General features: G+C 38.3%; 1 protein-coding gene across 5 annotated transcripts in view; it reads right to left on the reverse strand.

The window, feature by feature from the left end:
* Positions 1-920: 920 nt before the first annotated feature.
* Positions 921-18,776, reverse strand: part of LOC105732210 (zinc finger protein 141) — a 56,237-nt gene continuing 38,381 nt past the window's right edge. For all 5 annotated transcript variants that reach the window (XM_064365034.1, XM_064365030.1, XM_064365031.1 and 2 more), the window contains one exon: positions 921-2,407. In XM_064365034.1, coding sequence (XP_064221104.1) covers positions 1,203-2,407 — 1,205 coding nt within the window. In that variant the 3' untranslated portion in view covers positions 921-1,202. The remainder of the gene's footprint in view (positions 2,408-18,776) is intronic.

The following is an 18,776-nucleotide window of genomic DNA, read 5'->3' on the forward strand; positions in this document are numbered from 1 at the left end:
TTCTCTTATGTTCATTAAGGGTTTAGGACCATTTAAAGGCTTTGCCACATTGTTCACATGTGAAGTTTCTTTACAGCATGAATTATATTTATTAAGGTTGAGGACCAATTAAATGCTTTGCCACATGTGTAGGGCTTCTCTCCAGCACAAATTTTCTTTCTCTTTCTTTCTTTTAGACAGAGTCTCGCTCTGTCACCAGGCTGGAGTGCAGTGGCATGATCTTGGCTCAGAGCAACCTCCAACTCCCTGGTTCAAGGTATTCTCCTGCCACAGCCTCCCGAGTAGCTGGGATTACAGGTGCCTACCATTACACCCAGCTAATTTTTGTATTTTTTTTTTTTTTAAATAGAGATGGGGTTGCACCGTGTTGGCCAGGATGGTCTTGATCTCCTGACCTGGTGATCTGCCCAACTCGGCCTCCCAAAGTGCTGCATTTACAGGCATGAGCCACTGCACCTGGCCTTACAAATTTTCTTATGTTGATTCAGGATTGTGGACCATCCAACGGCTTTGCTACATTCTTCAAATTTGTAGGGGTTCTCTCCAGTATGAATTTTCTTTTATTCATGGGTGAGGACTGTTTTAAAGGTTTTGTCACATTCTTTTTTTTTTTTTTTTTTTTTTTTTTTTTTTTGAGACGGAGTTTCGCTCTTGATACCCAGGCTGGAGCGCAATGGCGCGATCTCGGCTCACCGCAATCGCCGCTTCCTGGGTTCAGGCAATTCTCCTGCCTCAGCCTCCTGAGTAGCTGGGATTACAGGCACGCGCCACTGTGCCCAGCTAATTTTTTGTATTAGTAGAGACGGGGTTTCACCATGTTGACCAGGATGGTCTCGATCTCTTGACCTCGTGATCCACCTGCCTCGGCCTCCCAAAGTGCTGGGATTACAGGCTTGAGCCACCGCGCCCGGCCTAGGTTTTGTCACATTCTTTACATTTCTAGGGTTTATTTCCAGTAAGAATTTTTTTATGTTCATTCAGATTTGTGGACCATCCACAGGCTTTGCCACATTCTTCACATTTGTAGTTTCTCTCCAGTATGAATTCTCTTACGTTTAGCAAGGTTTGAGAATGAGGTAAATAACTTTTTCACACTCTTGACACTTCCAGGGTTTCTCTCCAGTATAAATCTTCTCATGTTCATTCAGTTTGCAGACCATCCAAAGGCTTTGCCCATGTTCTTTAAATTTATAGGATTTCTCTCAAGTATGTATTTTCTTATGTTTATTCAAGTGTGAGAACCGTTTAAAGGCTTTGTCACACTCTTTACATTTGTAGGGTTTATCTACAGTATGAATTTTCTTATGTTGACTCAGGAGTGAGAACTGCTTAAAGGCTTTGTCACATTCTTTACATTTGTAGGGTTTATCTGCACTATGAATTTTCTTATGTTGACTCCGATCTGTGGACCGTCTAAAGGCTTTGCCACATTCTTCACATTTGTAGGGTTTTTCTCCAGTATGAATTTTCTTATGTTCATTCAGGACTCTGGACCGTCCAAAGGCTTTGCCACATTCGTCACATTTGTAGGGCTTCTCTCCAGTATGAACTTTCTTATGTTCATTCAGTTTTGAGGACTGTCTAAATGCTTTGCCACATTCTTCACATGTGTAGGGTTTCTCTCCAGTATGAATTCTCTTATGTTTAGTAAGGGTTGTGGACCTATTAAAGGCTTTGCCACATTCTTCACATTGGTAGGGTTTCTCTCCAGTATGAATTCTCTTATGTTTGGCAAAGTTTGAGGATGAGGTAAAGATTTTGCCACATTCTTCACATCTGAGGGGCTTTTCTCCAGCATGAATTCTCTTATGTTTAGTAAGGGTTGTAAACCTATTAAAGGCTTTGCCACATTCTTCACATTTGTAGGGTTTCTCTCCAGTATGTATTATCTTATGTTTAGCAAAGTGTGAGGATGTTGTAAAGATGCTGCCACATTCTTCACATGTAAAAGCTTTCTCTCCAGTATGAATTCTCTTATGTTCAATAAATATTAAAGACCATTTAAAGGCTTTGCCACAGTCTTCACATGTGTAGAGTTTCCCTCCAGCATGAATTCCCTTATGTTGAGTTAGCTGCGAGAACTCCTGAAATGATTTGCCACATTCTTTACATTTAAAGGGTTTCTCTCCAGTATGTCTTGTCTTACATTTGTTTGAATTTGAAAACTTACCAAAAACTTTGACACGTGCTTTACATTGAAATCTTTTGCTCTGGGCAGTTGACAAGCATTCACTAAATTCATTATTACCTCCTTTCTGCACCTTACAGTCATTCAAACTTTTACAGCCTTTTCTTAATTGTAAATTCTTATGACCACACTTCTCGTATCTTCTCAGTATAAGTTTGTGGAATGAATCTTCTATGCCCTCCACTGGCCAATGGTCTTGGGTGAAAGAAGAACACAGAGCTGAAAGAAAAAAATAACAAATTATCCCACTTACTAGATTCATATGAATATACTTTACAAATCTTAATTATACAAAGTACATTAGTAAGATGGCATAACAAAATACCACAGGCCATAATTCTTTTACAGACATATACATGTGGCCGGGTGACTAATGCCTGTAATCCCAGCACTTTGGAAGGCCGAGGTGGGTGGATCACGAGGTCAAGAGATCGAGACCATCCTGGCCGACATGGTGAAACCCCGTCTCTACTAAAAATACAAAAAATTAGTTGGGCATGGTGGCGTGTGCCTGTAATCCCAGCTACTCAGGATATGTGTGTATTTTTCTTCTCTTTTGAGGGTCTTTACAAAAAATGGTTTCTGTCTCCAATAACACAGAGTGCTGAGAGAAGTGGTGGTATACTTTGTAAATGTTTCAAGAGCACACTGCGGTGCTAAATACAGGCAACAGGTAGAACAAGTGATTAGAGACTGTTAAGAAGAAACATGAAAAATCCTTTTAACTGAAAAACAAACACAAAATATAAGAGAAGACACTCCTAGAACATGTATGAGGTTCCCACACTCTCTATCAAAGACAATTGGTTTTAGACTATGTCAAGAAAAAGCTACACTGTAAAGATTGTGACAAACAGCTTTTTGTTAATATTCAAATAACAAGCAAACATTACAATGTATACAAAATATTGAACATGGTCCAACAATTGAAAAATTAAAAAAAAAAAAAATGAAGTACAAATTTTAAAAATTTAATGTGAATAAAGCCCAATGAGATAAATGGTAACACAACTAAATATAAATTAAAAAATAAAAAATTAGAGAAAACATTAAAAGTATTTTAAAAATCATGGAGGTGAAAGATACAAAATTAATGACTGAGGAATTTTCAAAAGTAAAAAAAGGATATAAAAAATGAAGAAGCTCAGCAGGGGGTGGTGGCTCACGCCTGTAATCCAAGCACTTTGGAGGCCAAGGCGGGCGGATCACCTGAGGTCAGGAGTTCAAGATCAGCCTGACCAACATGGTGAAACCCCGTCTTAGAAAAAAAAAAAGAAAGAAGCAGCAGCAGCTCAACGAACTTCAACTAGGATACACACAGAGATTTATAACAAGGCACATATATAAGCAAAGTTTCAAAATTCAAAGAGAAAAATGGACTCCCAGGAGCAGCAAGATAAAAGTATGTGTCATTTATAAGTATGCTCTTATAAGATAACCAGTGAATCTGTCAACACCATTTTTTCACAGAAGAGAAAGCTGTGATATAGTTAATGTGCTGAAAGAAAAATAACTTCTAAATGGGAATAATAAAACTAGCAAAACTATGCTGAAAATGAAAAAAAAAGTAAAGACTTTTCAAGATAACCAAATGCTGAAAACGTGTATTAGCACACCTGCCTTATAAAAATAAATGCTGAAGTATCTTCCACTGAAAATAACATGATGCAAGAAAACAAAAAATAATCACATGAAAATACATAACTTTCTGAGAAAGATATGCACATACACAAAGTTCTGTATCATTATCATAGTAGTGTAAAAAACTTTAATTATTCTCTAAAATTTCAAAGACAAAAGCATAAAAATGATTATGAACAGTTCACCATAATCTGGTAATAAAAATACAACATAAAAAATATGATCAGTGACATCAATAACATTGAGGGCAGATGCAATAAGGAAGAATTTTCAAATGAAACCGAGGTTACATTTTTACCAGTTTAAAATATAGTATTTTGGCCAGGCACAGTGGCTCACACCTGTAATCCAAGCACTTTGGGAGGCTTAGGCAGGTGGATCACAAGGTCAGGAGATCAAGACCATCCTGGACACAATGGTGAAACCCCATCTCTACTAAAAATACAAAAAGTAGCTGGGCATGGTGGCATACAACTGTAGTCCCAGGTACTCAGAAAGCTGAGGCAGAAAAATCACTTGAACCCAGGAAGCAGAGGTTGCAGTGAGCCGAGATCACACCACTGAACTCCAGCCTGGGTGTTAGAGTGAGACTACATCTCAAAAAAAAAAAAAAAAAATGTATCTTTCAGAAATGTTACAGAATTCCCAAGATACCACAAATAAAGCATCTGTATAGATATTCAAAAGTATAAGAAGTCCTCTCAAAACAAAAATTTAAAAGCTGAATAGAAAGACAGAAAAAGAAAATAAGGGACAAAGATAAAATAATCCAGTAAAACAATTAATTAAACAAGTAAGCTTTTCTATTTCAGCAAATTATTCAAATATTTATTAAGTAAACTTTCCATTTAAAATACATGCACCAAATAAAGGGATTCCAAAAATTAAAGAACAAAATCAACTTGTTTTTCTACAAGTCACTTGAGGTCTAATGATTAAAGGAGACTGAAAAAGGCAACATGAAAGAAGACATTTCATGGAAACAACCAAATAAGAGAAGAGGCCCAAGTAATATAACACAAAATATATCTTAAGTCAAAAACTCTATTTCATAAGATATACTTTAACTAAAAGCTCATAAGGGGCAAAGGAGGACATTAAACAATAATAAAAAGGTTCATTTATTGAGAACCCATGACATATGTGTGTAGAAATATATTAATGTGTGTAAGTGTGTGTGTGTATCTTACATTAGGGTTCAAAATATATAAAGCAAATACTGACAGAATTAAAGATATAGGGAGCAATATAATTGTAATAGGATATTCAATACTTCAATTTCTGTAATGAATAATGAAACAAGACAGAATATTCATAAGGGAATAGAAGACTTGAAAGCCGTATAAAACAATCATGCCTAACAGAATTTTAGAGAACACTACTCAACCACAGAATAGCTGCTACAATATTCTCCTTGACAGACTACATGTTAGGGCACAAAAAAAGTCTTAACACATTTTTTTAAATTGAAATTTTACCGATTACTTTTAATGATCAAACTGGAATGACAGTAGAAATAAAAGAAATAAAAAGAATTCACACATTTATAGACATCATACAACACACTCTTAAACATGTTTTTGTTCAATGTTTAAAATAATGAATGCTACAAAGATGTCTAAACTGCTCAATGTAATGTACAGATTAAATGCAATCCCTGTCAAATTTCTAATTAAATTCTTGCAGAAAAAGAAACAGCAACACCAAAATCGTATGGAATTTCAAGAAACAATGAAGCACTCAAAAATCTTCAGAAAGAGATACAATGTGAAAAATACCACAGCTCCTGATATCAAAAAACATACAAAGCTAAAGAATTAAAACAATTTGGTAAGTGGGAGAAGGTGAACACCTACATTGATCAAATCTGGCAAAAATATAAACTCTCACATATATGGTCACATGAAGAGTAATTTGGACACTCATAATTGTAGCATTGTTACTGAAAGCAAGTAAATGAAAGCAATGCAAATTTCTCTCACCAAATAAATGGATAAATATAATTTGAAATATTAAAATAATGAAATATTACTGTTTGTAAAAAGCAAATAATATTCTAACATGTATAATAAAGATCAATCTTAATGACACTGTGCAACAACAAATAAGTCAATCACAAAGACACAGAAATTGTATGAGTCAACTTACATGGAATATCTAAAGCTGTTTGACTCTAAAATAGAAAACAGAATTGTTTTTGTAAAGGGCCAGAAAACAGAAAAAGTAGGTAGTTGCTTAATGTGTATTGAGTGGGCCGGGTGCGGTGGCTCACACCTGTAATCCCAGCACTTTGGGAGGCCGAGGCGGGTGGATCACGAGGTCAAGAGATCAAGACCATCCTGGTTAACATGGTGAAACTCCGTCTCTACTAAACATACAAAAAATTAGCTGGGCATGGTGGCACGTGCCTGTAATTTCAGCTACTCAGGAGGCTGAGGCAGCAGAATTGCCTGGACCCGGGAGGCAGAGGTTGCAGTGAGCCGAGATCGCGCCATTGCACTCCAGCCTGGAGCGAAACTCTGTCTCAAAAAAAAAAAAAAAGAAAAAAATGTGCATTGAGTGTTAGCTCTGCAAAATAAGTGTATTCCAGAGATGCAGTGCATAAGAATATCAATAGAATACAACTAAGGTGAATATTTAAAAATATTTAAGATTGTAAAGTTTATGTGTTTTTCACAACAATTAAAAATAATATCTAAAATCTGAGATATAGATATATGTTTTTGAAATTATCTTCAAATCACAAAAGTGTTTCTCCTATACACAGAAATATAGATTTTCAAAGAGAGGGTAAAATTAGGAGGATTTCAATGACTACTCAAAAGCACCACTGTATACACTCAAACAGAACAATTATACAACTCATAAACAATACAAAAACAATATGCATACAGAACAAACACAGACTCATACTGGAAATAGACATATCACTGATCCATATTTGACTTGTGTTCCAGTCTTACAGTATACATACTTGAATGCTGTCATACATTAAAATATAAAATGAAACATCCTTTTCTTGTTCCAGATTTCAGATAAAAAGTTTTCTGTTCTTTCCTACCCAGTATATCAGCCATTAATCTGTCATATACGGTCTTTATTGCATTCAAGTACATACCATCTATACCTAATTTGTTGAATTTCTTAAATCATAAAGTCATGTTCAATTTTACCAAATGTCACTTCCACATTCACAATAAAAATTAAAGATGTTGGCTGGGCCCAGTGGCACACACCTGTAATCCCAGCACTTTGAGAGGCCGAGGCAGGAGGAACACTTGAGGTGAGGATTCAAGAGCAGCCTGGCCAACATGGCAAAACTCTTTCTCTACTAAAAATACAAAAATTAGCCAGGTGCAGTGGCACATGCTTGTAATCCCAGCTACTCAGGAGGCTGAGGCAGGAGAATTGCTTGAACCCAGGAGACAGAAGTTGTGGTGAGCCAAGATCACACCACTGCATTCCAGCCTGGGTGACAAAGCCGGACTCCATGTCAAAATAAATAAAATAAAATAATAAAAGATGTCTAGCAGCAAACCTAATTGAAAAGGTGAACACTCTCTACACTGTTAATTACAAAACACTGATAAGGCCAGACGCAGTGGCTCATACCTGCAATCCCAGCACTTTCGGAGGATGAGGCGGGCAGATCACAAGGTCAGGAGATCAAGACCAGTCTGACCAACATGGTGAAACTCCGTCTCTACTAAAAATACAAAAATTAGCCGGGTGAGGTGGCATGCACCTGTAATTCCAGCTACTCAGGAGGCCGAGGCATGAGAATTGCTTGAGGCTGGGTGTCGGAGACTGCAGTGGGTCGAGATTGCACCATTGCACTCCAGGCTGGGCAACCAGAGCAACAGAGCAAGGCTCTGTCTCAAAAAAAAAAGGAAAAAAAAATTGATAAAAAACTGAAAAAGACATAAAAATTGAAACACATTTTTCCTCATGAATTGAAAAAACATTATAAAAGTGGTCATACTACCCAAGGTGATCTATAGATTTAATGCCGTCTCTATCAAAATACCAATGACTTTTTTTTTCACAGAAACAGAACAAGCTTAAAATTTACAGCAAACAACCAAAGACCCCCAAATAGCAAAAGTAATCCTGAGCAAAAAGAACTAAGCTGGAGGCATCACACTACCTGACTCCAAAATATACTACAAAGCTATAATTAGCAAAACAACAGGATACTGTCATAAAAACAGATCAAACTATCCAGTGAGCCTAGTAAATTTATGAACCTAGAGGCAAGTGATTTTCAACAAAGATGTCAAGAATATACATTTGAAAAAAGACAGTTTATTCAATAAATGGTGCTAGGAAAATTGATTATCTACATGATAATAAAAAAATGTTACTAGGCCCCTAGCTCTTATGATATAAAAAATCAATCGCACATTAAGATTTAAATGTTGAGGGCCAGGTGTGGTGGCTCACGCCTGTAATCCCAGCACTTTGGGAGGCCGAGGCGGGTGGATCACGAGGTCAAGAGATCGTGACCATCCTGGCCGACATGGTGAAACCCCGTCTCTACTAAAAATACAAAAAATTAGCTGGGCATGCTGGCGCGTGCCTGTAATCCCAGCTACTCAGGACGCTGAGGCAGGAGAATTGCGTGAACCCAGGAGGCGGAGGTTGCGGTGAGCCGAGACTGCGCCATTGCACTCCAGCCTGGGTAACAAGAGCGAAACTCCGTCTCAAAAAAAAGAAAAAAAAATAATAAGATAGTAAAAGACAAATAGATATTATATAATTAAAGTGATAAGAATATAAAAATCGGCCAGGCGTGGTGGCTCACGCCTGTAATCCCAGCACTTTGGGAGGCCGAGGCGGGTGGATCACGAGGTCAAGAGATTGAGACCATCCTTGTCAACATGGTGAAACCCGTCTCTACTAAAAATACAAAAAATTAGCTGGGCATGGTGGCACGTGCCTGTAATCCCAGCTACTCAGGAGGCTGAGGCAGGAGAATTGCCTGAACCCAGGAGGCGGAGGTTGCGGTGAGCCGAGATCATGCCATTGCACTCCAGCCTGGGTAACAAGAGTGAAACTCCGTCTCAAAAAAAAAAGAATATAAAAATCAGTCAAAAGTATAGAAACAGTAAGTAAAATGGTGTTCTCCAAGAGTTGAAAAGGGAAAAAGAGGAGTTTATTGTTTATTATTACATTTTACTTTTGTAAGATAAAATTAATCTAAAGATCTATTGCAAAATAATGTAAATGTACTTAACTCCAGCAGACTGTATACTTGAAAACGTGTAAGAGGGCAATTTTATGTTTTTCATCACAATTAAATATTTACGTTTACCTGAAAAGTTTACATTTTTCAAAAATCACCTTCAAATAACAAGTGTTTGTCTCACAGAATAACACATAATCAAACAATAAACAGATGGTAATTTTATACTGTTTCTTTGACTACTCACTTACACAAGAAAACAATGATGACTACCAAAGAAAATAAGTAATTTATAAACAAAATAGGGATAATATTTATATAGGCAAATACCACATAAATAACTTTTATAGACAATAGAAAATTTTAATTTGCTCACAGTGATTTTTCCAGGAAAATACCACATATATAACTTTTATAGGCAAAGGAAACGTCTCATATATATATATATCCATCTAAATTTGTTCCAATGATTTTTATTTGAATACATGCTCATAAAATGTAGAGTTGAAAATTAACAAATATGAAGATTAAAAACACACAAAAGTAAATGATCGAGGAGAGCCTACATGAAAAGAGATGCATTCTCCAGTAAAATACAGTTGAAAACAAGAATAAAAAATTCTGACCTATAAGATATTGAATATAGATGTATCATAAAAACAATCCTTTAAATAACTAGTTTTCAACTGTGACTTATGAAGAGCCTGCACTTTCAATCTTTGATATGTAATGTACAGCAGTAAAAGCAAATCCATCTCAATAATAAAATGAGAATCAAGCATTTCAGTATGTTTACTTATCACACAAAATATGTAAATCTGAGTATTTTATTTCAGAAGTTCTGCATGTGAAATCAGATACATTTGACATAGAACATATGGGAAAGTGAAACATACAGGGGGTGTGGCATAGCAAGACGGCAGAATAGGAGGTCCTCTACCCACATGTGTTACAGTAACAAAAATGCAGCAGTTAAGCCCTGACAAAAGTACTTTGGAATCCACGTGTAAGGCTGTGAACCCAAGACTGAGGAGGGCTGTATTAAAAAGGCATGTCCTTACTTGAGCGGCATGCTTGCCCATCACGGTCTCAGCTACAGAATAAAATATGATGAATTTTCATTGTAAACATAGCTATAGACCATTTGGTTTTGTTTCTGCCACTAGCATCATCTGCCAAGACACCTAGGAGAATTCATAACATCCTGTCTCAGGTGAAAGGCCTTTAGATGTTGGTCCCGTCTGTGATCTCTGAACTAGCCCAAAATCCACCTCTTGGACATATTAGTCACGATGTGAAAGAAATCCTACACACATAGGGACCCACAAACCGAAATATCCATCTATGCCCCTGAATGTAGGCTTGCCAATATTTGACAGTAGATCTTGACATGGCACTGCAACTTGGCTCCAAGTCCATCAACCAAAATCCAGGAGCAGTTTTTCCTAACCTGGGATCTGCCAAAAACCACATCTGTATGTGCCCCTGTAGGCATGCTGGCTGACTTTATTCTCGCTGTAAATCTTGAGGCAGTCCTATAACCCAGTTCCAGTCCCTGTCAGCTAGAGTCTGGAAGCAGTCCTGCCCACCCAGGAATGTGGAGGAAAAAATGCCATAAACCCAGAAACAGACCTCAAGACTTTGGTGTCAGCTGTGTATCCCAAAACAGCCCTATGAATCAGTTCCACACCCTCTCAGCTGTGATCAAGGGTTGTACCGCTCATCTAGGAACCTGTCCAATGACTAGGTCAGAGCATTTTGAAACATCCAGCAAGAGCCAAACAGCAGGAGCCATACCTGCTCATATTAATTGTATCAGCATCTCCAACTGCAGATATTAACTGGGGTTTGTTTTTTTTTCTCAGTGCCAATCTTACTGATCAAGATCTTGGAGAAAGTTCAGTCTCCTCAGAAAATAGAATCCACAACTATCTGATGCCTTTATAACAGCTCTGCCAAGCATGAACTTCACTGCAGATCCAGTAGTAGTTATGTGATCTGGACCCAATGCAGTTGACTGAAATCTTAGTGGAAATCTCATCAGCCCAGAAATCCAATAGGAGATTTACCTCCCCATACTAATCTATGATTACTGGAAGAGGTACTTACTCTTTCAGATACAAGAACATCAAAACAAGGCTTTGCAGACAATGAAGAATCAGGCAAATATAACACCACCAAAGGGAAGTAAAAATGCTCCAGGAACCACTAGCAATAAAGCACAGATCTAAAAAATGGCTAAGAATTCAAAATAATCATCTTTAAAAATCTCAATAAAATGCAAAAGTACACAGATTAATAATTTTTTCTTTTTTTGCAAAAATGCATGGACAAAATCAGTTATAATAAAGAAGGAGAAACCGTTTAAAAACTACCAGATAGATATGCTGGAGCTGAAGTACATGACAGAAATAAAAATTTAATATAAAGTTTTAACAGGAGACTCAGTTATACAGAAAAAAATAAGCAAACTTTTAAGTAATTTGACAGTTGCTCATTAAAATTTTTAAAAATGAAAGTGACTAAAGCATTTGAGCCCCATACTTCATAATTATCTGTAAAAATATACATATCTTAGGAGGTTCAGGAGACAGAGGAAAAAACAAACTAAATTGTTTAAAGGTATTATGTCTTAAATTTTCCCAATTTTGGAAGGGAAATAGACATTCAGTTTTATGAAGTTCAAAATCTCTATAGCAAGAACTTGATAAAAATTGCTCAGGACACCTTATAAGTAAACTGCCAAAATTCAAAGACAAAGAGAGATTCTTAAAAGAAGCAACAGAAAAGAGATTCTCATACAAGGGGACTCCTGTAAGGTTATCAGCAGATTGCTCAGCAGAAACTATGCAAGCCAGATAGGAATAAGACCACATATTTAAAGAGCAAATGAGGAGAGAAAAAGAAAAAACCTTTGAAAACTAAGAAGGCTGAGCACAGTGGCTCAGGCCTGTAATCCTAGCCCTTTGAGAGGCTGAGGCAAGTGGATTACCTAAGGTTAGGAGTTCGCAACCAGGCTGGCCAACATGGTGAAAGCCTGTCTCTACTAAAAGAAAAAGTACAAAAAAGTTAGCCGGGCATGGTGGCACATGCCTGTAATCCCAGCTACTTGGGAGGCTGAGGCAAGAGAACTGCTTGAACCTGGCAGGCAGAGGTTGCAATGAGCCAAGACTGCACACTAAAGCCTGGGCAAAAAGAGTGAAACTCCGTCTCCAAAAAAAACAGGAAAACTAAGAACACTATACTTGACAAAGCTGTCCTTGACAAATAAAGTATCAAGATATTTTAAGATTTAAAAAGTTGAGGAAATTTATACTCACTAGACTTGTCTTACAAAAAAATGCTAGCGAGAAAATTTTCAAGTTGAAATAATGAAATCCTAACTTACAGCAAGAAAACATAAAGTATAAATCTTACTGGAAAACATATACACATAGTTAAATTTAGAAGGCTATAAAACTGTAATTATGGTGCATAAATCACTTTTAACTCTGGCATAAAAGCTACAAGAAAAAAGAATTAAAAATATACACAGCTTCAATAATTTGTTAACAGGAATATAATATAAAAAGATATAAAGGATGACACAAATAATGTGCTGAAGGAAGTAAGTGTTTAATTTTTCTATACGTAGAAATTAACTTTTGCTTGAGGCCACTTCAAAACCAGTCTGGTCAATATAGCATGACCCTGTTACTAGAATAAATACATAAATAAAATAAAGATCTCAGAAAACTATTTAGTGTTTTAAAAAAAGAAGTGACTGGACCCGACAGCTAATGCCTGTAATCCTAGCACACTGGGAGGCCAAGTCAAGCGCCTGAGGCCAAGAGTGCAAGACCAGCCCGGGCAACAAGGCAAAACCGTGTCTTTCCAAAAAGTACTGACAAAATTAGCTGAACACGGTGGCATGTGCTTGTAGTTCCTGCTACTCAAGAAGCTGAGATGGGAGGACTGCTTGAGCCCACGAAGGCCAAGGCTGCACTGAACTGTGAATGCACCCCTGCACTATAGCCCGAGTAACAGGGCAAGACCCTATCTGTACAAAACAAAAGGTTAGACTGAAGCTAGAATTTAAAAATTATGAGATGTTTCATGTAAGTCTCTTGGAAATTAAAAAAAAAAAAACTAGTAGATACACATACAAAAAAGAAAAAGTAAGCAACAGCAATGAAACAAAAATTCAAGAAAACACAAAAGACAGTATGAAGGAATTAAAAAACAGAAACTACCGAATGGCCAGAAAACAATGAACAAAATGGCAGTAATAAGTTCTTATCAATCAGTAATTCCTTTAAATATAAAAAGATTTAGTTATCCAATAAAAACACATTGCTGTGGTTTCAGTGTCCCCTCAAAATTTATGTTAAAATTCAACTGCCATTGTGATAAAATTAAGTGAGGCCTTTAAGAAGTTATTAGGTCATGAGGGCTCTACTTTCAGGAAAGGATTAGTATCATTATCCCTTTTTTTTGAGATGGAGTCTTGCTCTCTCACACGGGCTAGAGTGCAGTGGCGCAATCCAAATGATTCTCCTGCTTCAGTCTCCAGAGTAGCTGTGATTACAGATGCTCGCCACCGTGACCAGTTAATTTTTGTATTTTTTTTTTTTTTTTTTTTTGAGACGGAGTTTCGCTCTCGTTACCCAGGCTGGAGTGCAATGGCACGATCTCGGCTCACCGCAACCTCCGCCTCCTGGGTTCAGGCAATTCTCCTGCCTCAGCCTCCTGAGTAGCTGGGATTACAGGCACGCGCCACCATGCCCAGCTAATTTTTTGCATTTTTAGTAGAGACGGGGTTTCACCATGTTAACCAGGATGGTCTTGATCTCTTGATCTCGTGATCCACCCGCCTCGGCCTCCCAAAGTGCTGGGATTACAGGCGTGAGCCACTGCGCCCGGCCTAATTTTTCTATTTTTAGTAGAGACAGGGTTTCACCATCTTGGCCAGGCTGGTCTCAAACTCCTGACCTTGTGATCCACCTGCCTCAGTCTCCCAAAGTGCCGGGATAAAAGGCATGAGCCACCATGCCTGGCCTAGTATTATTATTCTAAGAGTGGGTTAGTCATCATGAGAGTGGGTCTATCATAAAAATGCGACCTGGTGTACACCTTCCGTCACTCTCAAGGCTTTGTGTTGTGATGTGGAAATATGATTCTCATCAGATAGGAATAGCATACTCTTAAACTTCTCGGCATCCAGGACTGTGAGCTAAGAAAACTTCTATTCTTCATAAATTATCAACTCTAGAATATTGTTATTGAGGCAAAAAATAAACTAAAACATTCACAGAATGGCTGAATAGATTTTAAACATCAACAATATGCTGTGCACAAAAGACTTACTGTAGATTTAAGGAAATACATAGGTTAATGATTCAAGGATGAAAAAGCATATTCCATGCCAATGGAGTGTAGGAGTGACTATATTTGCATCAGACTAAACACACTTCTAGAAAAATATCTGTCATAGCTGGGCAGAGTGGCTCAAGCTTGTAATCCCAACACTTTGGGAGGCTGAGGCAGGAGGATAACCTGAGATCAGAAGTTCAAGACCAGCCTGGCCAACATGGTGAAATCTCGTCTCTACTAAAAACACAAAAATTAGCCAGATGTGGTGGTAGGTGCCTGTAATCTCAGCTACCTGGGAGGCTGAGACAGGAGAATTGCTTGAACCCATGAGGCAGAGGTTGCAGTGAGCCAAGATCGTGCCACTGCACTCCAGCCTGGGTGACAGAGCAAGACTCTGCCAAAAAAAAAAAAAGAAAGAAAGAAAGAAAGAAGAAAGAGAAAAAATCTGTCATAAAAAATAAATCCACTATATAGAGATAAGAGGCTAATTTGTCAAAAGAATGTAATAATTAAAAACATATATGTACCGAACGCTGGAGCACATAAATATATAACACATATTAACAAAACTGGAGAAAGAAACAAATATGATAGTTAACAGGAAACTTTACTGCCCTACTTAATAGAATACATCATTCAAAGACAGAAAGTAAGAAAACAATGCATCATTCAGACAGAAAGTAAGGAAACAAGGCACTTGCACAGCACTGTAAAACCACCATACCTAACAGATATACATAGAACATTTCAGCCAACAGAATAGTTTATATTCTTCTCAAACACACATGGAACATTCTCCAAGACCAGTGATAAATCTGGCCCACAACAGAAATAAAGAACTCTTTTCATTTTTAAACAGACTAAAATCATATCAAGTTTTTAAATTACAATTTTTTAAAACTAGAGACCAATACCAGAAGGAAAATTTAAAACGTACAAGTAAGTGGATATTAATTAACATACTTCTGAACAACCAATGGGTCAAAGAAGAAAAAAAAAAAGGAAATCAAAAAATATCCTGAGAAAAATGAAAATAGAAACATAACATATAAAAACTGGAATGTAACAAAAGCAGTTCTAAGACAGAATTTTTTTTTTTAAGACAGAGTCTTGCTCTGTTGCCCAGGCTGGAGTGCAGTGGCGTGATCTCGGCTCACTGCAGCCTCTGCCTCCCAGGTTCAAGCGATTCTCCTACCTCAGCCTCCTGAGGAGCTGGGACTACAGGGGTATGCCACCACACCTGGCTAATTTTTTGTATTTTTAGTAGAGATGGGGTTTCACCACGATGGCCAGGATGATCTTGATTGCCTGACCTCGTGATCCACCCACCTTGGCCTCCCAAATTGCCCAGCCCCTTAAGGCAGAATTTTATAGTAATACATATATTTTTAGAAACTGATGTTTTCTGTCAACCTTATTTCCATGAGTAATATATTTTATATTTAAAAAAGATCTCAAATAAACTAACTTTAATCCTCAAAAAACTTGAAAAAAATAACTAAATAATCCCAACATTAGCATAATAAAATAAAAATTAGACCAGAAACAAATTAGAGACCTAAAAGATAACAAGAAAGATAAAAGGCAGAGAAAGAATTTACATATAGAAGTTTTCTAAATCAAAGGTTTTAAGAAAATGGAGGAGAATAAACAGTCTTCATTTTCCAATTTGAGGATTAAGTCTCTTAATTCCATTTTGCATTTATATTTACAATAACCACACCCAAAAACTTTGCCTTGAACTCATGGACATCTGATTTCCAGCAGGGCCCGTATTTAGGCACCTGCAGGGTGACGTTGGGCATACTGTGTTCACAAGAAAGAGGGTCTGTAGGGGGAAAATGCAGAATAAAAAAAGGTGCTGTCAAGAACCCATGGGTGAAGGTCAGTGCACAGTTGGTAAAAGAATTGGTTAGCGCTCTGGATATTGGCCCAGGCAGGACACCTCTGACTTATAAATGTGTGCATGCAGAGAGATGAGCTGGTCAGGTGATCCAGAAGCCGATTCTACTGGAGAAAACAGGTTACTGGTGCAAACTCAAGATCTGGCAGGTAGAAAGAGCCCCTAAGTCTTCTGGACACTTATGTAGCCTATTCGTGGAAAACTCCAGAAGCAGAGGTGTTCTCAGCACAATTCGTCAGTGAAGCTTTGTCATGAGACAAGTGTGGCCGCACCATTGCCTAGCATGCATGTGTGTGAACGTGCAGAAAACACATTGTAGCAGACGGGTGGAAGGAAGAGTCTGTCCTCAGAACTCCTTCCCTTTAAGTCCTCAGGCCCCTATGGAGGAGATCTGGAATCACAGGACACCTAACAGTGTGACAACTTGTGTGCAAAAATATAAACTCTCAGCTGGGCGCCATGGCTCACACCTGCAATCCCAGCACTTTGGGAGGCTGAGTTGGGTGGATCACCTAATATCAGGAGTTGAGACCAGCGTGGCCAACATGGTGAAACCCTGTCTCTACTAAAAATACAAAAAATTAGTGGGGTGTTGTGACGCATTCCTGTAATCCCAGCTACTCAGGAGGTTGAGACAGGAGAATTGCTTGAACTCAGGAGGCAGAGGTTACAGTGAGCTGAAATCACACCACTGCACTCCAGCCTAGATGACAGAGGGAGACTGTCTCCAAAAATAAAAAGGAATAATAAACTGTCCATTCTTCAGCACACCCATTATCTCCCTCCAACCAAGTCTGCTGTAACTTTTTTTTTTTTGAGACGGGTCTCACTCAGGCTGGAGTACAGTGGCATGATCTCAGGTCACAGCAGCCTTGACCTCCTGGGGTTCAAGCAATCCTCCAGACTCATTCCCCAAGTAGTTGGGAATACAAGGGCGTGTCACCATGCCCAGCTAATTTTTTGCATTTTTGGTAGATGTGGCATTTCACCATGTTGCCGAGGCTGGTGCTGAATTCCTGAGCTCAAGCCATCTGCCCTCCTTGGCCTTCCAAAGTCCTAGGATTACAGGCATGAGGCACCGCACCCAGCCCAATCTCTTTATTCCAACACCAAATATATGGAGTTTGCTCAGCCCCAACCAATCCTCCAACACAACTGGGTGTCCAACAACTCAATTCTGACAACACCCAGGGTCAGCATAGACCCCACCAGCTCAGGGCTCGGCCCCACAACACTGCTTCCACTGCACATGCCGGTCACAGGCCCCAGGGGCCCACCTATACTTCTGAGCCACTGAGTGTAAATAATGGGCTTCCATAACTCCTTCCCTAAAGTTTAACAATTTGATAAAAATACTCACAGAACTCAGCAGAAACACTTGACGTATGTTTACCAGGTTATTATGTTGAATACAACTCAGTAAAAGCCAAAGGGAAAAAATGTGTAGGACAAAGGAAAGTGGGAGAAAAGATGAGGTGGGCAGTGAATCCTGGTAAATAGCTATGACTAAGGTCTCTCCAATCCTTTGTGTTCTGGAAGAAAAGCTTACTGCAAAGAAATACCCTTTTCATTATGACTTTGATGATGCTCCCTCTTTAGATATCACAAATTCGCAGGCTCTACATTCTCATTTTTCCCTCATAAACAAATAATGTTGTCTTTAGTGATCAGAACAGAATACTTGTTAACCAAACTTTGCTTACATTTCTCTCCTTCCCCCAGGCCCTGGACTCTGCTCCACCTTCGGTCTGAGCCAGCAAACAATCCCTTTTTATGACTCGCCCAAGAAAAGGCTGATTTCAGGGTGAAACACTCTCTAATCTTGAGTCTAATTTTGCTATTCTCCATTCTGCCCTTTCCCTCCCACCTTCTTTCTAATCTTGTTTGCTCCTCTGTATGAAAAATAGCCCTTTTCCACCTCATCGTGGAGATGCTTGCAGGTCTTATGCTTGATGCTTTCCCCATTGCAATACTCCTTAGAATAAACTCACTTTTTATTTGACAGTATCTAGAAACAGCCCCATGACAATAACAATTACAGCCTCTCAGAGGATATCACAATCTCTGCCCATCCCAACCTTCACTGCATCTGTCTGTGGATACCCAGCTTTCCAGGGGTCTGCAGCTTCTCAGTACAAAGTCTCCTTCCCTATCTAATTTGAGCAGGCAGGGACACCTGAAGGAAAGGTTCACCTGCGAAACATTATTGGGCTATTAATGACCTGCTTTGGCAGGATCAAGATTGACCTTACCCTGCAGCCAATGGGCTTAGGTCTCTGATTCTCAGTCAAGGTTATTCACTTAGTTTTGTATAAAAAGAACTCAGTAGTTGAAGAATCCAGCAAAATTCTTCAAACCAGTGCTTATATTTATAGGAGGAAAGAAAACTGTAAGGCACTTAAAATTTTATACTTCACCAAGAATACTGAAGTATAAATGTTTCTCCAAAGATGAAATACACAGGAACCCACAGACAGAAACATCTATCTATGCGCCTGGATGTAGGC

This window comes from Aotus nancymaae, unplaced genomic scaffold (assembly GCF_030222135.1).
Source record: "Aotus nancymaae isolate 86718 unplaced genomic scaffold, 86718_ANA_hifiasm-v0.15.2.pri h1tg000006l, whole genome shotgun sequence".
Classification (NCBI taxonomy): domain Eukaryota; kingdom Metazoa; phylum Chordata; class Mammalia; order Primates; family Aotidae; genus Aotus; species Aotus nancymaae.